This window comes from Nilaparvata lugens, chromosome 4 (assembly GCF_014356525.2).
Source record: "Nilaparvata lugens isolate BPH chromosome 4, ASM1435652v1, whole genome shotgun sequence".
NCBI lineage: Eukaryota > Metazoa > Arthropoda > Insecta > Hemiptera > Delphacidae > Nilaparvata > Nilaparvata lugens.
In genome coordinates, this window is record NC_052507.1 from 67,578,332 (window position 1) to 67,592,321 (window position 13,990).

General features: G+C 34.2%; 1 protein-coding gene across 1 annotated transcript in view; it reads right to left on the reverse strand.

Moving 5' to 3' along the window:
* Positions 1-13,990, reverse strand: part of LOC111044527 (neurofibromin) — a 145,257-nt gene that overhangs the window by 89,240 nt on the left and 42,027 nt on the right. Inside the window, exons 22-26 of the mRNA XM_039427074.1 lie at positions 11,083-11,217; positions 7,915-8,308; positions 4,973-5,232; positions 3,612-3,704; positions 1,882-2,015 (exon numbers count right to left, since the gene is read on the reverse strand). Coding sequence (XP_039283008.1) covers positions 1,882-2,015; positions 3,612-3,704; positions 4,973-5,232; positions 7,915-8,308; positions 11,083-11,217 — 1,016 coding nt within the window. The remainder of the gene's footprint in view (positions 1-1,881; positions 2,016-3,611; positions 3,705-4,972; positions 5,233-7,914; positions 8,309-11,082; positions 11,218-13,990) is intronic.

The following is a 13,990-nucleotide window of genomic DNA, read 5'->3' on the forward strand; positions in this document are numbered from 1 at the left end:
AGCTTAATCTTAATGTAACTCAAAATATAGAATGTTTTGGTATATTTAAGCATTATGTAAATACAGTAGCCAGGTAGACTACTTAACACAAATTTATTTTTCTACAACTGTGCGTAAAGAAAGAATTTACACACTCAATTCTCCTCGTAAAACAGCTTATTTCTGAGGAGAATCTACTTTTTCGCTCGCTAACCATCCGCGCATGCGCAAGAGATTTACTTTACGCTCCCAAATTATTCGCGCATGCGCAGAAGAGTTTCTTTACGCTTCCCAATCAGCTGATTGTAAGCAGCTCGCCAAAAAGTCAGATCTTAACCACAAAAGTCGGTAATTGTAACTCCGCCGATATAAGTAATTCAACAGGTTTGGGCAGTTGTAGAAAAAAATTTGTATTTAATTCGCGCGTAATGCTTCTTTATCGCTCTTGCAAAATTATCACGTTCCGCTTCGCGTCGTGTCGCGTGATAGCTGTTTTGAGCGAGCGATAAAGTCGCGCATTACGCTCTTAATACATAAATAGCTATTGCAAGCACCAACGTGGAGTATTTTGATTGATAAAAATTAAGTAATTCAATACAAAAATAAAAATGACAATAATTTATTAATAACTCTTTAGCAGTAATGATAGGAAGTTTTTTTATTCAAATCACTCATTATAATGACAATAATACAGTAGTCTTTTGGGATGAGACAGAAATTCTCTCTCAATAATAATTATATGATTTTGTCGTATGAAAAACATAACTTCTTTCTGAACAAAATAAATAAATAAAATTTTACTGTCGAAAAGCCTTTACAGCATAGACAACGCCAATATATAACATAACAACAAAAAGTTCAAGTCACACACTTCTACAGTAGTATATAAACAATGCTTATGTAATGATGGTTAATATTAACAAATAGAGTAACAACAAAAACAAATACATCTGGACATTTCTACTATTGTATCACAGTTGAACAATGAAGAGAAGTTGAATTTAGATAAAAAGATAATCAGACTAACCAACACTTATAGTTAGGTACTAATTATTTACTAACATATATTTACGAGGCACTCATCAAATTCAGTCAATCTATAAAACGGATTTAATACTAGCCAACTATATATCTTTTGTTTAAATATCCTTTGTGACACATACTGTGAATGGGAAGGCAGTTTGTTGAACAGTTTTTGTCCCGTGATCTCAAAACTTTCAAGAGATTTTGTCAGTCTTTGGTGCTGTATATCAATGCGATTTCTGTACCTAGTGTTAATTGAATGAACATTACTTCTTAACTGCAGACAGGATATACGGGTATAAAAGAGGAGATAATATACATACAAGTTTATCACAGTTGGAATTTTTTGATTAATGAACAATGGTCTGCAATGCTCAAGATATGATGAGTTGGTTTTTTTTGAATAAGTAGAACATCATTGATCTGAGAGGCATTACCCCAAAGGATGAGGCCATAAGACATTATACTATGAAAGAGAGAAAAATAGGCCGTTCTTGAATATTTCATAGGTATTACACCGGATAGACTTCTGAGCAAATGAATTACTCTGCTGAGCTTTGAGCTGATATATTTGATATGTCAGTATATGTGGTATATGAACTAGTATATGAATCAGAATTCGGGAGCACTATTGGGCTGCACCTGTTGATCATCACTCAATTACTAAGATTAACAATTGTGTATCTAGAATCAATGAATGAATGAATGAAAGACGGCAATTCTAATGGAAGAACCTATAATGAAGGGAAAAAATAGGTTTCTCACATCGTAGAAAACATATTGTTGGAAGAACCTATAATGAAGGGAAAAACAGGTTTCTCACATCGTAGAAAACATATTGTTGTCAAAATTACTGTATTTTTATCTGAACACACTCACCTATAGCAGGATTAATGAAGCGGAGGAAAATAACTGTGCCAACAGCACCGATGTTATTCTGAGGAACTTGTGGAAACCGTTTACTAAGAACTTGGTAGAGACAATGACACATACTTCGCAGTTGTGGAGGAAATCTGAAAACAGTCGGGTCTATTCACAATCAATTCGCAAAAAAATATCCATGATTACTATTACTCGAAGCCGACATCGAATTTTTTGTAAAGTAAGAGATTTTAATAAAAAAGTTGAAAATAATTACAAAGAAGTAAAGCTTTATGTTATATGAACAATTGGGGAAATTGAAACATTAATTACATGATATTGAAAATAATTACAAAGAAATTATAATATTAAAATAATAAAAATAATATTATAAGAAATATAATATTGAAAATAATTACAAAGAAGTATAGCTTTATATTATCTGAAAAATTAGGGAGATTGAAACACTTCTATTAAAATAATAAAAATAATACTATAATACGGTAAATATAATATTGAAAATAATTAGAAAGAATATAGTTTTATGTTATCTGAACAATTAGGGAAATTGAAACACTACATCATACTATTATCATAAGAATGATGATTGCAAATCGGGATTGTCTAAATCTGTCTCACTTTGATTCTCAACAAACTACTGTAGGTTACAAAACAAGGATTGTCCAGCTCTATCTCTCATTTTTCACTTCTAAAATTGGATTTTTGTTCCAAGGATTGAATTCTGAGCAAATAACGTATCAAATAGATGCAATCTCAAGTTATTAATTACATGAAATTAAAATAATGTCAACTATCAAATCTAGCAGACAATAAGGTTCCTGTCAGTTAATTATTTTAGTTTATTAATAATATTAGTATACATACGTCTCGATTGACTTTTGCATCTCTATCACATTTCATTTAATATGCATTTCACATAATAGACTACGGGAAGACTATCTCCAACTTTAATACAGGGACCGGCATATTAAGCTGACGATTTTGTAGTAATTGTTATGTTTGAACCACTGTCATTGAAAAGGCGGGAATGTTGTACATCGACAGGTCTATTGTTGCCATTTCAGTAGCCAGTATGTCGTGGTCAAGTGAACATCAAGCGATTGTGATCGAAGCTTATTTTTAAAATAATGACTCAGTTATTTTAACACAGCGTTCATGTCGCAGACATTTCAATAATTTAAATCGACACGCGCCTGTTCCCAGTAGGAATACGATCTTGTTGTGGGTAAAGAGTTCCAGGAACACGTTGTCCGCTTTAAAAACAAAACCAACAGGACGAAAACGAACCGTGAGAACACCTCAGAAACGCCTGAGTGCTGTTACACGGTCTTCATGGTCGACGTTCAGCAGCGAAACATGCTGTTCCGCTAGCCATTTCTGATCGAAGTGTACGACGAATTCTTCATTCCGACCTGAAATTCCATCCGTATAATATAATGTTAGTGTAACAACTTAATGCAAATTATTGGGCACATTGCAAAGCCGCTTGCGAGATCATTCTCAAAAATCTCCACCAGGATGCCGTTATTCTTTCAAGTGACGAGGAACATTTTCATTTTTCGGGATTTGTGAATAACAAAATTACCGTTATTGAGCAGCCAAATAATCCAACAGAACTGAAGGAAGTCATTAAACGAAAAATCCCTCAGAAATCGTCAGATTTTAATGCAGGGCTCTGTACAATCTCCAATATCTAATATTAGCATGAAAATTATTTAGCTACTCACTTATCTGCAGAAGAAACAATAGCTACAAATACTTTTTCTGTGAGCGCGATTAGATTCTTCCTATTTTCTTCGATATCCTCGGTTGGGTCAAGCCTGCAACAAATCACAATGTAACACTAATTATTGTCATATTTGTGTAATAATATTATCAGTAATTATCCAAATTGATCGCTTCGGTTCTATAAAGAATTTTTACTTATCTAGAACTAGCATTTACCCCATGCTTTGTAAAATTTGGTATTGTAGAATGCAATCTCCTTATGTCTAGGAAACCATTTATTCTTCTGTTCAAATTATTAAGTGGATAGTCTTTGAAAGAGTTCCAGCAAAAAGAATGTGTTTGGGTTCGAGACATATCGAACATGCAACATTCGATTCATCAACCGAGCTCGCTAACAACTGAGCTACGGTGTTACTTGGAGTAAGCCCTGTTTGGTTGGGCTTTTATAGATACGTGAACTTTGAATCAAGAAATTGAATACATTTGTTTTAATTATAAAATAAGCATTAATTGATTATTAATAGCAATAAAAATAAGCCAATGACCATTCTCGATAAATTCAGAATTGTTATGCAACATTTCAATTTAATCAGTGCAGTAGTTCAGATGATGAGTCATTCGTGTATTTCCTATCCCATACATGTTTAATACGATTCTTTCCTTTATTATATTATAGACAAAATTCTAAGTTGATCAGTTCAGTAGTTCAAACGTGATGATGCGTCATTCGTGCATTTCCTAACCCGTACATGTTTGAGACGGTTCTTTCCTTTATTAATGTTGAATTTCACAGTCTGGTTTGAAATCTCATTTCTGCCGATTTTTGAATATCTGTATTTTTGTGCTATTTTTTGTTTCCACCAATCCCAGTGTTGCTTTTGTCAGCTGTGTGCTTTTAGCGCTCTCTACCTCCATCATGTGGCACTCTCAGGCACTTCTACGTTCTTGTTGGGTAACGTAGTAATTCAATTAATATTTTTCTCAAATTCTATGCTTTATCTGGAATAAAGATTTTTGGATTCCATTGATAATTTGATGGTTTAATGATATATTTTCATGTTATTGACAAATCTATTTTGCTTGACAACTGTATCAAATCTTTTGAGAGTATATAAACCTTTTTGTCAACCTTTATCAGACTATTATTTTATCTTAGCTATCTACCTTTATCAACCTTTTATATGTTAATAATTTTTCTGCATTTTATGTACAAATGCAGTGGTCCTCCTTTTTCTAACAATCGTAGAAATATAATTAATTAATGCAGAGAATCGGCATGGCTATTCTTCTATTTTTATCCACTGCCATTATAACGTGGACCTCACTATAGTTAATAGAAGTATGATTTGATCTGAATTACCTAGCAGGATCTACTTCGAAGCTCACAGGCGTCTCATCGTCGATGAGAGGTTGAATCAATGGTTGTAATAAGGTCTGCAAGTACAATGCGCCATAGATCTTGAAGCAGAACGCCATTATTTTGGATCCTAGCGAGTTTCCTCTGAAAAGCGTCTGCATGCAATCGGACACTTCGACCTCTCTGTAGAACATGTTCCACAGCAGCGGCGCCAGCAGATGCTTGGCGTCGAATAGTGTCACAAATACTCTGGCCAACTCATCCTAGAAACATAAAATATATTTAACAATTGTTTGACGTCGAATAAAGTCATAAAAACTCTGGCCAATTCATCCCAGAAACACAAAATGTTTTCAACATATGTTTGACGTCGAATAATGTCACAAAATATATTCAACTATTGTATTTGTTTCCTCTAAAACAAAAATAATCATATCCACATGATGGAGAATAGTGTCATGAAAACTCTGGCCAACTCATTCTGAAAACACAAAATATATTCAACAATTAGTTTTCTCTAAAATGAAAATATTATTTATTTTACAGTTGTGAGTGCTTGTAGAAGGAATTTTGTTATCAATTCGGATTGTAATCTATCTAAATTCAAAATTAATTGTTTCAAGTGTTTGTGTTTTGTTTCAATGTGGAAATTAGTGAAGAATTGAAAAGTCGCACGTAGCCTTCATTTGGACAATTTATTTTATGAAATTGGGATGAAAAGAAGTTTTGGACTGTAGTCTGTTTCTTTGTCCTTAAGGTGATTGTAAATGATAAATAATAGTTATTTGTATATCTAGAGTGAAAAGTACGACTTTTTCTCCCTGTGGAAAAAAAGTTTGAAGCCCGAGGCGAAGCCGAGGGCAGCAAATTTTCCTGAGGGAGAAAAAGTATTTTTCGCTCGTGATGTAAACAACATCTTTCCTCCATCTACATTTTTTTATAGAAACTGCAAATAAAATCATTCTAATAACTTACGTATTGGTGACAATGATTCCTAACAACATAGCCTAAATCTAAAACCTAAAAACCGGTCGTCTGATTGGCACTGCCGATTGCGCTATCTATCGGCAAAAGTTGTAACAATTATATCAGCTGAGCAGCTACCAAAAATGGCTGACTCCAGATCACGCGGTTCATATTTGAATTGCAGATCAAAAATATTTGTTGGCTGGTATTTTGAATAGAATAACATATTTTAAAAATTGTATAAATTTTTATCGTCTACTAATATTAAGAATATAATAATTATCATACAAACATATATTTCATGAGTTAATCAAATTTCTGGTTGTGGTATTGAATTCAGTTGACTCAATGACAGACAACTCTATTATGCTTTCTCATCTGAGCTTAGACCTTCTAACCTATTACAATGTAAGTTTCAAAATAGAGATCCTCCCCATGTTATTTAAATGGAGTCACTTTTACTCCCTAGGGAGTTTTTCTGTTTTTTACTACCGAGAGCGAAAAAGTGACACTTTAGTATTAGGTTTCAGGGAGTAAAGTAAGTACTTTAGACAGTAGGTGGAGGAAAATAAATATTCATATCCACTTCATGGAGAATAGTGTCTAAACCCTGGCAAACTCATCCTAAAAACACAAAACATTTTCTTCTCTAAAATGTATGATATATCCTTATCCACATGATTGAATGGGTGAATATGAAAGATAGATGATGATCGAATGGAGAGTTCAACATTGAACAATTTTTACAAGATTTTACATTGTATTATACCCTTCAACATTTCTACAACTATAGAAGGCCGACATTACACTATCAAACAGAAAACTAGTTCAAATTGTTTGAAATTTGGCTTTGAACTTGACAAATAAATTTTTTTTACTTCGAGCGCTCATAAAACGTTCAAAAACGTCTAACAAAGGAACAAATTATATGAATATTATTGCAAATTTCTTGTTCTTTACAACCATATCCTTGAAATTAGACTCATAGTTTTCCAGTTATCGACAATTTTCTAAAAAACGAAAAATTGATATAAGCCTATTACTAAAACTAAAAGTCTACATAAGAGAACGATGGAAATAAGATTCATATAATTAATTGTTTGATTGACGATTTTAAACTTTCTATGACCGTTTCAACTACTTGACTCAATAATAATTTGACGTGGAAATTTAAAAAAAAATTGACTTAATGTGACGTTTCTGATAGCATTGTTTGTATGCACTAAAGGAATAAAAATCTTTGTTGAAGTTCTGACACTGTGTTACTAGTAAATATTTGAAAAAACACTTACTTTTGATTGAAGTCTTGAGGAATGCATTTCACTCCTGAAGAGGAGCTTCATCAGCCTCCATGATGAATAAAAATCATTCTTATTCTTGAAATTTGGCTTTGAACTCGACGAATGCACTTTTTTCAACTTTAAGCGTTCATAGAACCTTCAAAAACGTCAAACGAAGGAAGAAATTAAATGAATATTATTGGAAATTTCTTCCTTTTTACAATCATTTATCCTTGAAATTGGATTTTGATTGAGTTTTCAAGTTATCGACGATTTTCAAAAATATCGAAAAATTTACATTTCTCGAAAACTAAGATGGTTATAAGAAAATTATACTGGACATTTTTTAAAAAACACTTCACTCATATGGGCTACTTTTCAACAAATTAATAAAAACAATATAAAAATCTTGAAGTAACCTTCATTTTTAAAAACTTTAAAATAGTACAACAACTAGTTGACATTTCAACTTGAAAATGACCTAAGTTAGGGTCGAAACTAGTTGTTGAACTATTTTAAAGTTTTAAAAAAATGAAGGATACTTCAAGATTTTTACATTGTTTTTATTAATTTGGACATTTTTTTTTGCAAATTTCATGTTCAATCTATGGTATTTATCTACTACCACCTAGATTCAACTTAATTTAGATGGTAGTGATACAGCTGCGTCACCTCACGATAATATTGAAGGTAACGTACCATTTGAGAAGTAGTGACGACGTTGGCGAGTGCCATGGCGATTGGCAGCTCTCCCTTGTCACTGATCATGGTTACCAACTGCACGAGCTGTTCAAACCGGTCAGACAGAACTGTGTCGGCCAGCGTGTCGAACTCGGTGCCCTGCTGCAGTATCTTAGTCAGCACTTCCATGAAGGCGGCACGCGTCTGCAGGTCGCGGTTGTAGGCCAACTCGATCGACGTCATCAGACCGCTGTCAATGTTGGCCGACAGCAGATTGGACATGGCTTGGATGGTTGCGTTGCGCAGTGTGTTCAGTTTGCCACCACTTGCCGACCGCTGTCTGGCTACGTCCTTCTCCAGGTCTTGCGCGTCCGTGCAGTCGTTCAGCAGGTTGATGAACAGCGTGAAATACCTGCCAGAACAAGAGTGTTTTCATGATTGTGAAACGTCCATGTTGTCATGTAATATAATAATTGTAATATCCGTACAGTCATTTGGGAGATTGGTGTAACGGGTAAATCGTTCATCGAATCATAAATACGATTAGTTTATCCCGGTCCCATAAGAACAAGTGTTTTTATGGTTTTAACGTCATTGTGTTTCATGATTGTAGCATTAGTGTTTTCATGTCCGCACGGTCATTGAAGAGGTTGAATAAAAGTATAAATACCTGCTAAAACAAGAATTTTCATGATTGTAACGTGTTCTCATGTTTTGTCCGTATCAGTGTGCGTGTTTTCACATCCGTACAGTCATTTGGGAGACTGATGGAAAGGGTAAAATACATACGAGAACAAGTGTTTAAAGCATCTTATTATACTTTATTTTGCTTGTAGTATAATAATTGTAATAACCGTATAGTCATTAAGGAGATTGGTGTAACGGGTGAAATACCTGCTAAGACAAGAATTTTCATGAATGTAACGTGTTCTCATGTTTTGTCCGTATCAGTGTGCGGGTCATTGAGGAGGTCATTAAGAATCAAGCTTCACCTATGAGAGTGATTTTACCTTATTCATTATCTTTCATTGAACTGAAAAGATCAAACTAAGATAAGAAGTGTTTTCATTATTGTAACGCCATTGTGTTTCACGTATGTAACGGGCGTACAACGATTAGTCAAACAAGACTAGTCACGTTTAGTCACAATACTTCACATAGCTGCTTATGAAGACATGTCTAATTGCAATGACAAATCAGTGTGAGTTACGTCATAAGCAACAATGTGAAGTATTGTGACTAAACGTGTCTGATTTCACTGATTTCTGAAGTCACTGAGGAGATTAATGAAAAGAGTAAATACCTGCGAGAACAAGTATTTTCTTGATTGTAACGTCAGTGTCTTAATATCCATACAGTCATTGAGGAAATTGATGAAAAGGGTGAACTATCTGGAAGAAAAATAATTTCACGATCGTAGATACTTCACTATAGTTAGGTCCACGTTATAATGGCAGTATTTGATTAACATTGGTGTTTCTGTCCTTGTCTATCATTCAATAAAGCAGATAGCGCTATCATTGTCTAGCTCTGCAACGTTGCCAGATCCGGTTGTAACAATATAGAAATATATAATTAAACAACAAAATATTCAATCTCATATTATCATTTATTATTTAAAAACTAAAAAAAAAGAATTCTTGACGAATAAAATATAATTGATCATTTGACATGTTTAAATACATACAGAGTGAGTTATATGTATGGAAACCCTTCAATAAATTGGAGACTGTTGTAGATATAATACTGTTACTTTTAGGATGAGTAACTAAATACTCTACCTTTTGACGTACAACTGAATTTCAACCCCTCATAAGGGGATGAATTAGCGGTTGTAGGCTTGTAGCTCGAATATTTTAAATTTAAACACCCATTGTGTGGTACATCATTTTAAAGGCCTTTTTAAAACAAGGAAGATAACATCAATTAAAATGTGTTCTATGATACTTGTATCCAGAATGGCGGCTGATTGAAGTATTAGATTTTATAGAAATGAGGGGTTGTAACTCAAATACTGTCCACTGCTCGTAACTTGGCTTCTGAGGTCTGAGGCGTAGGGGGGAAATGAACGAGTGGCGCCATGTTGTTGACGACTCGGTAGTGTGACTACAAACCGGGCTCACTAATAAAGCTATTCACCATTCAGCTTTCAGTTTTGTTTCAGCAGCTGACCAGAGTAAACGTCGAAATGTTGTGTTATTTTTTCATTAAATTAGTTATTCATCTTAATCTCTATTACTTTATGTAACGACTAAAAACGTTAGGATGTGATTTTACTTACAGATCGCTGGTTAAATTACAAATTTGGTGGGATGGAAATTGCTCAATTACATTTGGCGAAGGCAAATAGACCACAGCGTTTGTGTACTCGCTACCTGGCTCTCCAGTGCCATATGTCACGCCTAAAACTAGATCGACTGCATTCCTTCCAGAGGCCAAGTTACGAGCGGTGGACAGTATTTTGAATGGTAACACCCATTGAGTGGTACATCATTTTCAAGGCCTTTCTAAAACAAGAAAGATGACATCAATAAGAATGTTCCATGATACTTTTATCCATAATGGCGGCTGATTGAAGTTTTAGTTTTTAAAAGAAATGATTGATAAAGTTCAATCAACCGTCATTTTAAATAAAAGTATCATAGAACATTTTTATTGATGTCATATTTCTAGTTTTGAAAAGGCTTTCAAAATTATGTATCACACAATGGGTGTTCACATTCAAAATATTTGAGTTCCAACCCCTCATTTCTATAAAAAATAAAACTTCAATCAGCCCCATTTTGGATACAAGTATCATAGAAAATTTTTATCGATGCCATTTTTCTCGTTTTAAAAAGGGCCTTTAAAACTATGTACCACACAATGGGTGTTTACATTTAAGATATTCGAGTTACAACCCCTAATTCATCCCCTTATGAGTTGAAATGCAGTTGTACGTCAAAAGGTAGAGAATTTGACAAATAACTTATCTGAAAGTTACAGTATTATATCTAAAACAGTCTCCAACTTATTGAAGGGCTCCCATACATATGACTCACTTTGTATACACGACACAAACGCCAATGGAACACTACTTAAAATATGAAATAAATAGATGAATATGATGCTCTAATTACTCATATAAATAGTGTATCATCAAATGAATGGATAAAATATGAAATACAATGAGTTGTGAATTCATACTTGAGAAAGAGTTGGCTCTTTGCTTCCTTGAGATCGCCTCGGTCTGATTCCTCGGGCTGGAGGGGCAGACCTCTGAGGAGGGCAGCCACCGCCTCCATGCAGGCCTGATCCAGGTCTCTGAAGAAAAAATCACAACTGTTCATCGATTAGATTTTTTTACAATATGTAATCAACAAAACAGGTAAGAAAATTGAATGCCTGACAAAGCATTAGAACAATAAGAAAGTAAATTCGTACGGATTTTGTTGGTGGGTGGGTCCCACCTCGTCTAAATATATCATTCAAGCCGTCAATGGGCCTGCGACTGTCATACATTCGGTTGGTGCCTAGCGGGAAGGTCCCACTTCGTCTAAATATATCATTCAATTCGTCAATGGGCCTTGCGACTGGCATGCATTAGGTTGGTGCCTAGCGGGAAGGTCCTACCTCGTCTAAATAAATAAATAAATAAATGTTTATTTCCCAAAAAAACTAAAACTACAACATCAATTACACAAAATATTAGATAAATTACAATATTACATACAATAGTTAGTTACAAAAAATTCTTATAATGTGTCCTCTACTTGTTTAGTTTTTCTGTGTGGAAATTGACCTACTCCACTATGGCGTACCATGTTCTAGAGTAGTTTTTGTTGTTTTTTTTGTGCGTATTATTAATTAGTTAGTGTTTAGTAAGTCATTAGGTGGTTAGTTGTTGTTTGAAATAATGTTTTCTATGTTCTGTCTTCCTTTGCTCATCAACCAATTGTGTACTATTGTTTTGAACTTTCTAGGATGATTAATCTGTTTAAAGTTAGCAGGAAGTAGATTATATAATTTTGGTGCTAAATGATTGAAATGTCTCTGGTATAGTGCCTTCCTTGCAACACTAGTGATGAGAAGATTCCTGTATCTGGTGTTGTGGTTGTGGTTTCTGGTTTGAAATGTTGTTGGGTTCTTGTGTAATCTGCATAGTATCTCCTTGGAGTAAAGCTGTCTTGGATCCATCACGTCAAACTCATATATCATATGGGCCTAAATATATCATTCATGAGCCTTAAGACTGTCATACTTCAACCGGGACCGACATAATATTAACGTGCCCATCTGATAACACGGGAGTGACCTAGTAAATAGTTTGGTGATGAGCGGGTTTGAACCCGGGATCACTACCTAGGCTGTTACAAAAGCGCTCTAACCACAGCACCACGGATCACTCCAGAAATGAACAATGATGAGTTGATACACGAAAAATATTGAGTTAATGATGAGAAAAACATTCATCATGCATGGTGGATGAAATCGATAAATACGTTGATAATGGTAATGATCATAGTATGATCAAGGTACTCACTTTACTACGTTGGTACTAGAATTTTCAAGTATACAGTAGGCAGCACTGTATGCAACATTTTATCGAGCGATAGTATCGACCTGATTCATTAAGTAGGTGCAAATTTTTGTTGGGTGCAAATTTGAAACAGAAACTCTATATTTGGATTGTTTAATGTGATAAATTACAATTTGAAACAATTTTGAATATTTGTGATGGTGAAGATAATTTTGAAGATGTTTTTTTTTTCTGTGAAAATTGAAAATTGACTTTCAACCTTCTTCAACCTCAAAATTGTTCCGGCAATCAGTTTTTACTCAAATATGTGTAACGCTAGTTCGCCTCCATGGTGCATATTGGGTAACGCTAAATGGACTAGCATATAATAGCGATCAGACAAACTTATGTTCTCCTGACCAAAAACTACACAACATCTTGAAGAAATTGAAAAAATATAGTATATATTTGGACATTTGAGATTCATGAGCTTTATATGTGTTGTGTTTTTTTGACCGACATAATATTAACGTGCCCATCTGATAACACGGGAGTGACCTAGAAAAAAAGTTTGGTGATGAGCGGGTTTGAACCCGGGATCACTACCTAGGCTGTTACAAAAGCGCTCTAACCACAGCACCACGGATCACTCCAGAAATGAACAATGATGAGTTGATACACGGAAAGTTAATGATGAGAAAAACATTCATCATGCATGGTGGATGAAATCGTATCTGCGATACGCTAAATAAATAAATATCTAGCGAAATTCGGGAGACAGACAGTTTTGGGTTGAGACTGTTGTCCTTACCCAATCGTAGTAGGCTATTAATTCAATATTAATCAGGCTATTAATGATTATTAATTCAAACATCCAATGAAAGCTATATAAATAGAACTACGGACTTCTGCTACTGCAAATATCGTCCAAAGAACCAAATAGCATAAGGATATTTGAAGAATGAAACTGTCGAAAAATTGAGCCCAGACCGGGAATCGAACCCGGTACCTCTCCGTTGCTGGCAGAGCGGTACCGGGTTTTATTCCCGGTCTGGGCGCAATTTTTGACATTTTCATTCTTCAAATCTTCTTCTATTTGGTTCTTCACAATGTTTTCAGTCAATATTTTCAGTAGCAGAAGTCTGTAATTCTATTTATACAACGTTCATTGGATGTTTGAAATAATCATTATAAAGTAAAAATATCCCAGCAGTTGGTTAAAATGCAATTTCTATAAAAAATCTTCCATCATTGTATATCACTTGTTCTTGTATTAAAAATTTTCACTAAACTGATAGATAAGATTAATCTACTTATTCACGGTTAGGGTATTATCACGGTAGCCTGATCAAACTGAAGTTGTCAATTATTGTAGGAAGCTTTAGAACAGAAAGATAAAAGTGGGCAGCTGCAATTATTACTATCAACCCGACTGACGGCCTCGGCCATGTCTATGATGATTGTTTTTCAAATTATTAAGATTCTTTCGAACAAAGTCAACATACTATTTTTTCACATTCTTTGTACATGTTTTTTGCGTTGTTTATATTATAAATAAAATCATCTTTCTATTCTATTCTATTCTATTCTATTCTA